Here is a 10,730-nt window from a genome sequence, read left to right as displayed (position 1 = left end):
ACGGGCTGGGAAGGTGGCTCAGTGGTAGAGCGCTTGCCTTGCATGCCTGAGGCCCTGGGTTCGATTCCTCAGCACCACATAAGAAAAAAAGCTGGAAGTGGCACTGTGGCTCAAGTGGTAGAGCGCTAGCCTTGAGCTGAAGCGCTGAGGGACAGCGCCCAGGCCCAGAGTTCAGGCCCCACGACCTGACCCCCCCCCCCCAAAAAAAAAAAAAAAAGAAAAAAGAAAAAAAACCCTGTTCTGGTGCTGGGGTTTGAACTCAGGGCCTGGGCAGTCTCTGAACTTTCTGCTTAAGGACAGTGTTCTTACCACTTGAACCAGTTTCACTTTCAGCTTTTTTTGGGAGGGGGGGGGAGTGATTAATTGGAGATAAAGAGTTTCAAGGACTTTCCTACCCAGGCTGGCTTCAAACTGTGATCCTCAGATCTCAGACTGCCTGGGCTGGCTTCAATCCTCAAATCTCAGCCACCTGAGTAGCTGGGATTACAGGCATGAACCACAGGCTCCAGGCCATTTAAAAATACTTAAGTGCTCAACTGATTCCCATAACTGGGAGTAAAACCCAAACTTCCCTTATTAAAAATAAAAATAATGTATCTTTCCCTGCAGACTTGAACTATAATGAAGTCATTGATTGATGGTGGTACTAGAGATTTTTTTTTGGGGGGGGGGGGGAGGTCCAGTCGTGGGGCCTGAACAAGGCTAGCGCTCTACCACTTGAGCCACAGCGCCACTTCCGGCTTTTTTTTTCTGCTTATGTGGTGCTGAGGAATCGAACCCAGGGCCTCATGCATGCAAGGCAAGCGCTCTACCACTGAGCCACCTTCCCAGCCTGGTACTAGACTTTGAACTCAGGATCGGTCCCCTCACCTTGCTAGGGAGAGGCTCTACTATTGAGCCACGCCCCCAAGCTGAAAAACACCAAGAATTCTGGCCAGTTTGAAGGCCCTCCTGTTTTTTGTTTTGTTTTTTGGTCGGTCTTGGGGCTTGAACTCTGGGCTTGGGCGCTGTCCCTCAGCTCTTCAGCTCAAGGCTAGCACTCTACCACTTGAGCCACAGCGCCAGTTCTGGTTTTCTGAGTAGTTTATTGGAAATAAGAGTCTCACGGAGGTTCCTGCCTGGGCTGGCTTTGAATTGTGATCCTCAGATCTCAGCCTCCTGAGTAGCTAGGATTACAGGCGTGAGCCATCGGCGCCTGGCCCTGCTTTTTAAATTATAAATACTTTATTCCCTCGCCCTAATTCCACCTATGCGTCCTGTCTCAGCCCCCAACCCCTCCAAAGCTCATTAAACTGCAACCCCCCCCCCCCCCCACCTGCTAAACATAGTCCCCACAGACTCCAAGCGCCGATTTCTAAGTACACCACTGGGCTTTCTACGGCTACACTGCAGTCTTCCGTGACCTCAGCAATTCCGTGAAGTCCCGCCTCTGTCCTCTTCCCTTTGGTCGGTCTTCTTCCGTTCGGAATGTCCCCTTCCCCGTCTGGCTATCTGGTTGGCCAGCGTGTTTGCCTGCGTCATTTACCCGCGCCTCCCGGAAGCCGCGGTTCACACCAACAATTCTTATTGCCGACGGGCCTGAGGTAAGGGTCGCGTGTGGGTGTCCCGGGTCAATAAGTCCCGAAGTCGAGATGGGAAGAATTCGGAATCTCCAAACATTAGCCGAATGAGTCTATTCCTAATATTGAGAGGGCGGAGATAGGTGTGCCTAAGATAAAACGAGTGGTTAATGTGGCCTTTCCCCCTCCTCACTCCCCAGGAGCCCATTATGGCGACGCCCCCTAAACGCCGGGCTGTGGAAGCCACGGGGGAAAAAGTGCTGCGCTACGAGGCCTTTATCAGTGACGTGCTGCAGCGGGACTTGCGGTGAGGGACAGCGCGGGAGGTGGGGCATTCGGAACATTCCACGTGGTGGGTTGGGCGTTCTGAATTAGGGCCAAGCCATCGGATTGGTGGGCAGAGCAAACGAAAGAGGGGTGACATCCAGGGTACATTTTGGATGGAACTTGATGTTCTTAGCAGAATGGCCTTTGATACTACTTATCAGATAGAGCTGTCGTTCCAGAACCAGAGTTCTTGCGGTAGTCCTGGCTTAGCCATGTGAACACAGCGCACTCTACCTGGCCATTCTGTACCTCACAAACGTGCCTCATCTGTAACATGGGGTAGTTTGTGAAACTTCATTTGGTGGTTTGCGGTTTCTAACAGTGGTCAATCCTTGTTAAAAAAAAAAAAAAAAAAAAAGTAGCAGGGGGCTGGGGAAGTGGCTCAGTGGTAGAGTGCTTGCCTTGCATGCATGAGGCCCTGGGTTCGATTCCTCAGCACCACATAAGCAAAAAGAAGCCAGAAATGGTGCTAAGGCTCAAGTGGTAGAGCGCTAGCCTTGAGCTGAAGAGCTAAGAGACAGCACTCAGGCCCAGAGTTCAAGCCTCACAACTGACCAAAAAATAAAAAATGTAGCAGAAGTCAAATGGCCACAGATACAACTCAGGACACCGAGGCAAGAGTATTGAGACCAGCCTGGATTACAGAGAGACCTTGTCAAAAATGTTTTTAAAATAGAATTTAAGGGGCTGGGAAGGTGGCTCGGTGGTAAAATGCTTGCCTTGCATGCATGAGGCCCTGGGTTTGATTCCTCAGCACCACATAAGCAGAAACAAAGGGAAGTGGCTTTGTGGCTCAAGTGGTAGAGCACTAGCCTTGAACTGAAGAACAGCGCCCAGGCCCAGAGTTCAGGCCCCATGAACGACAAAAAAAAAAAAAAAAATAGAATTTAACTGATGGCTGAAACACAAGAGATTCATTAATTGTGAAAACTTAAAGCAGCTGGGCTGGTAGCTGAAGCCTACAATTTAGCTACTTAGGAAGCTGAGATTTGGAAGGTTATAGTTCAGAGCCATCCCAGGCAGAAAGGTCCACAAGAGCTCATCACCAAAAAACTGGGCTGGACTCATGCTCAAGTGGTAGAGTGCAGGCCATGAATAAGAAAGCCCATTGATTTTGAGCCTGAGCTCAGGTTCCAGTAATGGGAGAAAAAAAAAAGCATTGCTGTAATTAATCTCAGCAAGTGTTCAGAAGTAGGACTTGGTGAGCATCCTAAAAGGTGGAGGATATTTCAGGTCTGAGGGTGGGCCATTGATTGGCATGAGGCCTTGGAAGACATAATAGTGATAAGTAGTTGGCATTATTCTAAGTGCATTGTGGGAAGAAATGATCCTAAGGATTCTTACTGGGGTTGGGAGTTTAGCTCAGCGGAAGGGTGCCCCCCTGGCGAGCACAAGGCCCTGGGTTCAGCCCTCACCCCTGGGGGGGGGGGAAGCTACAAAAGACTAAGGATTCTTACTAAGAAATATTGTCATCTCTGTTTTATAATTGTGGAAACTAAGTCCCAAACAGGTTTATTACTTGCCAAAGTCACACAGCTAGTAAATAATACAGCTCAGATTTACACCCAGGCAGTTTGACCCAGAGTCCAAACTTAACATAAGAACTAAAATGTGTATTTTGTTTTGGAAATAGGGCCTCATTATGTAGGCCAGTCTGGTCTCAAACTTGGGATTCTCCTACCTAAGCCTCTTGAGTTCTGATATTGCAAGTATGTAACTCCATGCTTGGCTTAGAATGCCTGTTAGGGCATAATGTGAGATTTTTCCAAAAGGAATAGTGCCTATGAGTTTGTATTTTCATCCTATCAGAAAAGTATTGGACCATCGAGACAAAGTATATGAGCAGCTGGCCACATACCTTCAGCTGAAAAATGTCATTGAGCGACTCCAGGTAAAGACTTCTGGGTAGGGTATCAGTTTTTATTTGGAAGAAGTGGAATAAATAAGCAAGATGGGAAGAGAAACCCCAGATCAAAACCTGTTAATGGACTAAGAAATTGACCAATGACCCCTACCTCTTTTTCCCTGGCCCTACAGGAAGCTAATCACTCGGAGTTATATATGCAGGTGGATTTGGGCTGTAACTTCTTCGTTGACACAGTGGTGTAAGTGTCTTCCCACCTCTCTGAGTCCACAGGGCTAAGCTTACCTTTTCCTTCATATAGTAAATACTCTTTCAGTGTCTTCTGTGTACCAAGCACTATGCTTTTATACGTCATCAGAATATGAGCCAGATGCTGGGGATGTAACAGTGAATAAAATAGGTCAAAATCCTTGCCCTTCCAATGCCTCAGTTTGGGAAAGGGGAGGTAGTAAAAAACAAAGGAACTGTATACTTTGCTACACAGTAAGTAATAAGGACTTCTGATACATCCTCCGACTTCTTTTCTCAGCTCAGATACTTCACGCATCTATGTAGCCCTGGGATATGGGTTTTTCCTGGAGTTGACACTGGCAGAAGCACTCAAGTTTATTGATCGTAAGAGCTCTCTCCTCACAGAGTAAGTCTTGCTTGAGGATAGTGTCTAAAAACACCAATATTGACCAGAGATGTAGCTCACTAGTATAGTGCATGCCTAGAATGCTTGAGGCTCTGAGTTCCATCCACAGCAACACACATATATAACACAAAAATGTTACCATTTTCAACACTCTTCCCCATGGCTACCTGGGTTGTTACTTAAGGATGATGAAGGCGGGGATACATAGTTCCACCCCAGATGTGGCATGTAATTAACACCCAGTAAATGGTTTTTGTGTTGTTGGTTCACAAAAATATTTATTGAGCATCTCTTATATACCAGAATGTGTTTGGTGGTAGGAATGAAGATGGGTACAAGACAAAGTCTTAGAAGGCTTACATTCCAGAGGGACTATCCTGCCCTACATAGTTCATTTATGAGCAGGTCCATGTGGTTGCAGCCTGTATGTCAGCAACAATAAAACAAGTTATCTCTCACATCATGTTCTGCTGGTTTTCCTGCTCTTACTGAATGGTTGCACCTGATGACAAATACAGTGGTCTGTCTGCCTGCAGGGCATGTTTCATATGGCTTCCTTCCTTCTCTGTTGTCTTGAATATTATTTCAATTAGTCTTTTTGTGACCTAACGTGCGTGCGTGCGTGCGTGCGTGCGTGCCTGCGTGCCTGCGTGCGTGCGTGTGTGTGTTGGTCCTGTGACTTGAACTCAAAACCTAGCCAATATCCCTAAGCTTCTTTTGCTGAAGACTAGCACTGTACCACTGGAGTCACAGCCCTACTTCTGGGTTTTTGATAGCTTACTGGATATAAGAATCTCATGGACTTTTCCTTCCCCAGGCAGACTTCCATCTGTGATCGTCAGCTCTCAGCCTCCTGAGTAGCTAGGATTACAAGTGTGAGCTACCTGCACCCAGCTGTAACCTAACTTTTATTACTTTTAAATAGCACTCTTGACTCCTCTGTGTTTTCTCCCCACTCTCCTCTCTCCCCTGTAAATATCACCTCCCAATATGTAATTTCTTTTCTTTCTTTCTATTTCCTTCCTTCCTTCCTTCCTTCCTTTCCTTCTTTCTTTCTTTTCTTTCCTTCTTTCTTTCCTTCTTTCTTTCCTTCTTTCTTTCTTTTCTTTCCTTCCTTCCTTCCTTTTTCTTTCTTTCTTTCTTTCTTTTTTTTTGTTTGTCCTGGGGCTTGAACTCCAGGCCTAGATGCTGTCCCTGAGCTTCTTCTGCTCAAGGCTAGCACTCTACCACGTGAGCCACAGCATCATTTTCAGCTTTTTCTGAGTAGTTTATTGGACATGAGAACCTCGAAGACTTTCCAGCCTGGGCTGGCTTTGAACCACGATCCTCAGATCTCAGCCTCCTGATTAGGATTACAAGCATGAGACTCAAGCACCTGGCTTACACTGTAATTTCTTTCATTTGTTGTTTCCTCCAATTAGATTATATGTTAAAAGAAAATTTTTTTTTTTGCACTGCTGGGACTCAAACCCAATACATCTTGTGTGCTGGGCAATGGAGCTACGCAAAGTCCAGGTTACAAGCTTTATAAAGGGAGAAATTTTTTGTCTATGCCCCAACTGACCAAATTATTACACAATATATAGTAGACTGGTGAAGAAGTTTGTAAGGGCATACTGGAAGTAAATTAAAATGGTAATAGAAGCAGGTGGATGTGGTAGTGATGGGGAGAGAAAGGATGGCCTCCAGGTAAATTTAGGTTTGGAGCAGGGAACAGCATTTGGGACTGTGGATGAAGGCTTTGAAATGTACATAGGGAAGTCTTCCAGAGGAAGTGACATTTGATTGAGTGAACAAGCCATGGGGAAGAGCATTCCTAGGAAAGGGGACATTGTCTAGCATGGTAAAGAAACTGCCAAGTAAAGCAAGCATGGCTTAAATGGAGGAATACACACAGACAACCTCTCATAGTGTGACTACTAATTAAAATATTTCCTTGGCTATGTTTATTCCTACATTCATTTCTGTAATCCACTTCTGGATTTTTTACTGGTTAATTGGGCTTAGGATTTTTGCTGGTTAATTAGACAAAGAAACTTATCTGCCCAGGCTGGCTTCAAACTGTTATTCTCTGATCTCAGCCTCTTTAGTAAAATTACAGTCATGAGCTACTGGCTGTTTGCTCCAAGTCCAGTTCTTTTTTTCTTTTTTGGTCAGTCATGGGGCTTGAACTCTGGGCCTGGGCACTGTCCCCTCAGCTCTTCAGCTCAAGGGGGGCACTCTACCACTTGAGCTACAGCACCACTCCTGGTTTTCTGGTGGTTTATTGGAGATAAGAGTCTCATGGGCTTTCCTGCCCAGGCTAGCTTTGAACCGTGATCCTCAGATCTTAGCCTCCTGAGTAGCTAAGATTATAGGGGTGAGCCACCAGCGCCCCACCCGGTTTTTATAATATATCTGTGTCACGATTCCTAGGCCTTTCTAATATATTTAAAATTTTTGAGGCTTTTTGACTTTCCTTCCAATGAGGCATTTGCCAGCATCCACTCTTTTATCTAATTTTTTTTTTTTTTTTTTTTGTCGGTTGTGGCGGCTGAACTTTGGGCCTGGGCACTGTCCCTTAGCTCTTAGCTCAAGGCTAGTACTCTACCACTTGAGCCACAACGCCACTTCCGGCTTTTTCTGCATACGTGGTGCTAAGGAATCGAACCCAGGGCCTCATGCATGCAAGACAAACACTCTACCACTGAGCCACCTTCCCAGCATCTTTTATCTAATTTTTTTTACTATATTGACCTGGTCTATTAGTGTAATGGAAAATTATTGCTGACTTTCATATTACTATATTACAGCTAATAAAGCTTCCTCTTTCAAAGAGTAAGGATTTGAGTCTATATCACTAACCCTCCTTTTTAAACTTTAACACTTCAAAGTAACTTTCTAGTTACTTTATGTAAACAATATAACCTGCAGTAGTTCTTATGTTTTAGCATATTTGTTTGGAGAGGGGAGTCTCTGTATTTTTTATTGATTAGAAGTGTATCTCCATATCTCATAAATATGGAATTATTGAAGCAGTATAACATGACTATTTCATTAAATCTGTAGTAATAGATTAAAGCAACCTTTTTGTGTACCACTGGTAATTAATGAGTTTTCATTTTTCTCCCTTCCTTCTTTCCTTCCTTCCTTTCTTTCTCTCTTTCTTTCTTTCTTTCTTTCTCCCTTTTTGCCTTTTTTTGGTGCTAAAGACTGAACCCAGGGCATGCACATACTAAGTTCTACCAATGAACTATGCCTCTAATCCTCTCCTCTCCTTTTTTATCTTGTTTTGTTTTGTTTTTTTTTTTTTTGTCATGGGGACCTGGGTACTACCTCAGCTCTTCAGCTCAAGACAAGCACTCTACCACTTGAGCCACAGCGCCACTTCCAGCTTTTTCTGCTTATGTGGTGCTGAGGAATTGAACTCAGGGCCTCATGCATGCAAGGCAAGCACTCTACCACTGAGCCACCTTCCCAGCCCTCCTCTCCTTTTTTATAGCCTTTCCAAAAGCTTGTACTGTTAAGCTGATTTTTTTTGTCAGTTGTAGGGCTTGAACTCTGGGCCTAGATGCTGTCTCTCAGCTCTTCAGCTCAAGGCTAGGACTCTACCACTTAAGCCACAGCGCCACTTTTGGCTTTCCTGCCCAGGCTGGCTGATTCTCAGATCTCTGCCTGCTGAATAGCTAGGATTACAGGCGTGAGCCACCAGCACCCGGCTTAAACTAATTTTTTGTGTGTGCTGGTTCTGGGGCTTGAACTCACAGCTTGGGCAGTGACTCAGCTTCTGTGGGTCAAGGCTAGCACGCTACCACTTGAACTACAGTTCCATTTTCTGCTTTTTTATATTTATTTGGAGATAAGAGTTTCATGGCTTCAGCCCAGGCTGGTTTTGAACTGCAACCCTCAGATCTTAGCCTCATGAGTAGTTTGGATTACAGGTATGAGCCACCAGCACCATGCATAAACTAATTTTATGGTGGTACTGGGGCTTGTACTCAGGGTCTAGTATTTGCTATGCATGAAGCCCTGCATTCAATCCCCAGCACTGGAGGGATAGGAAATGAAAGACAGATCTCTAGGTTTTTTTTGAGTAACTGGAAGGATAGAGTTGTTATTATCTGAAATGGAGAAGAATGTATTGGTAGAGCAGGAGTTCAGTCAGGAGCCTGTATGAGGTGCTTATTAAATGCTGAAATGGATTTTTGCAGATAAAAGTCATAGATTGGATTCAGGAGACAGGTCTGGGCTGGCAATATAAATGTGGTGACATTAGTTTCGCTGGGTTCATATTTTTTCACTTAACATCTTCTGTTCTTTACATGGTAGTTTCACCTACCATTCAAACTGAATCCTACATTAATAGCACAATAAAACCAGCATTCCTTATACTGTGGAGACTATGTATGTGATCTAGCCCCTTCCTGCCTCCTTATTTGATACCATATCACCATTCACTTAATTCTAATGCTTTGGCCTCCTGGTTAATCCTCAAAAAGTTCTTTCCTTCCTCTTGTCTTTCTGTGGGAAAGATCTTTCTGCTATTTAACTTGTACTCATTTTCTTTTCACTCTTCATTTTTCAGAAAAGCAATCCTTGGCCCTTTTTGCCCATGCAGATTCTTTTTGACTGAGACCTGGTCCAAAAAGGTTGAACAAAGGGAGTTGACTATGTGACTCAATAGTGGAAGGTTAGGGTGGTTTCTGTCAATCTAGATTCCCAGTTGTTTATGCCTTGGCCTCTTCCTTGAGTCCTTTCTTTCATACCTGGGCATGCAACACTTTAGTAAATACTGTTGCCCCTCAATTCATATTACATCCTCCCCATTCCCTATCAAGTCCAGTCATATTCAGCACCCCAACTGCCACCACAGTGGTCTGAACTTCTATTTGTCAGTTGGGCTTGAACTCAGAGCCTGGGCACTGTCCCTGAGCTCTTTTGCTCAAGGCTAGCCCTACCTCTTTGAGCCACAGCTCCACTTCCAGCTGTCTGGTGGTTAATTGGAGATAAGAGTCTCATGGGCACTTTTCAGCCCAGTCTGGCTTTGAACCCTAATCCTCAGATCTCAGCCTCCTGAGTAGCCAGGCTTGTAGGTATGAGCCACCAGCGCCCAGCTGATCTTCTATCTCTTATTTGGACTATTGTAGTATCAGTTTCACTGGACTGCTGCCTCCATGTTTCTCTGCTCCACAGACAAATGGATGCATCCCTTCTTTGCTTCCTTTTTTCCCACCCCTCCCCCAGCTCTTGCCTCATTTAGTGTAAAAGCCAGGGTCTTTTACTATGGCCTTGCAGGCTTTATACAGTCTGCCTCTTTACTTACCTCTATACCTTCACCTCTTAGAAGCCCCCTTTACTTACTCTGCAACCAATGACCTCTTGGTTGTGCCTCAAACATGCCAGACACAACTGCCACCTTGGTGCCTTTGTATTGGCTGACCCATGTGGAATACCCATCCCCGATATAACCACATTATTCACTACACTTTAATAAGACAATTCAAATGTTTTCCAGTGGCCAGGAATGAACATGTAGAACAGTAATGCTAGCACTTGGGAGGCTGATGCAGTAGGTCAAGGGCAGCCAGAACTACATAATGAGACCTTGTCTCAAAAAATGCTTCTCAGTGAAGTCATTCCTAACTCTACTTAGAACTGAAGCCTCTACTCCCCTACTCCTTATCTTCCCTGATTGTTCAATTTTTCCTTATTCTTAACAGCCATCTGGCATACCATGTATTTTGTTCTGTCATTCATTTGTCTCTTTTAGCAAGAATTTGAACTCCATGAGGTCAGGAGATTTTGTTTCTTCAGTCTGTGTCTTTCTCCCCAGTGCCTAAAACTGCCTGGCATAAGTAGGCATTCTGTTACCTTTAAATCAGTGTAGTCCAGGTGGTAGCTAGTCTTGAGTGGCAGTCCTCCAGGATACAGGCAGTTCTTGAAATGATGAAGGGTCAACCTCATAATCAAAAGTGGGCCCCACTGTTCTCTTGTTTCTTTTCTCCAGGCTCAGCAACAGCCTCACCAAGGACTCCATGAATATCAAGGCTCATATCCACATGTTGCTAGAGGTGAGAACAGCTCAACTCCACTCCCACACTATCCCCAGATAAGTGTAGGGTGGTTAAGAAGGGAGAAAACCAAAGTAGAGCAGGACTATTTTTCCCTCTAAAGAGGAGTCTAGGGAAAGCGGGGGCAAAGCTTGGCCCTAACCTATTCAACTTTTTCTAACTTCTTTTGCAGGGGCTGAGAGAACTACAGGGCCTGCAGAATTTCCCAGAGCCAGCTCACCATTGATTACTACTTCCCATCCTCTGACATTAAAGAGCCTAAATGCCTTGGAGTCACATGGCCCTTCTTTTTC

General features: G+C 44.9%; 1 protein-coding gene across 1 annotated transcript; it reads left to right on the top strand.

The window, feature by feature from the left end:
- Nucleotides 1–1,532: 1,532 nt before the first annotated feature.
- On the top strand, nt 1,533–10,709 carry Uxt (ubiquitously expressed prefoldin like chaperone). The gene is made up of 7 exons (XM_042669238.1): nt 1,533–1,583; nt 1,760–1,866; nt 3,696–3,777; nt 3,924–3,991; nt 4,280–4,387; nt 10,374–10,437; nt 10,610–10,709. Exons 2-7 carry the CDS (start codon nt 1,769–1,771, stop codon nt 10,661–10,663), a joined length of 474 nt encoding a protein of 157 aa, XP_042525172.1. The 5' UTR covers nt 1,533–1,583; nt 1,760–1,768; the 3' UTR covers nt 10,664–10,709.
- The last annotated feature ends 21 nt before the right edge of the window (nt 10,710–10,730 follow it).

The sequence above is a fragment of the Dipodomys spectabilis genome, unplaced genomic scaffold, assembly GCF_019054845.1.
Source record: "Dipodomys spectabilis isolate Male_0828 unplaced genomic scaffold, ASM1905484v1 ptg000492l, whole genome shotgun sequence".
Classification (NCBI taxonomy): domain Eukaryota; kingdom Metazoa; phylum Chordata; class Mammalia; order Rodentia; family Heteromyidae; genus Dipodomys; species Dipodomys spectabilis.
Note: the sequence above shows the minus strand (reverse complement) of the source record. Positions and strands in the feature narration are given on the sequence as shown.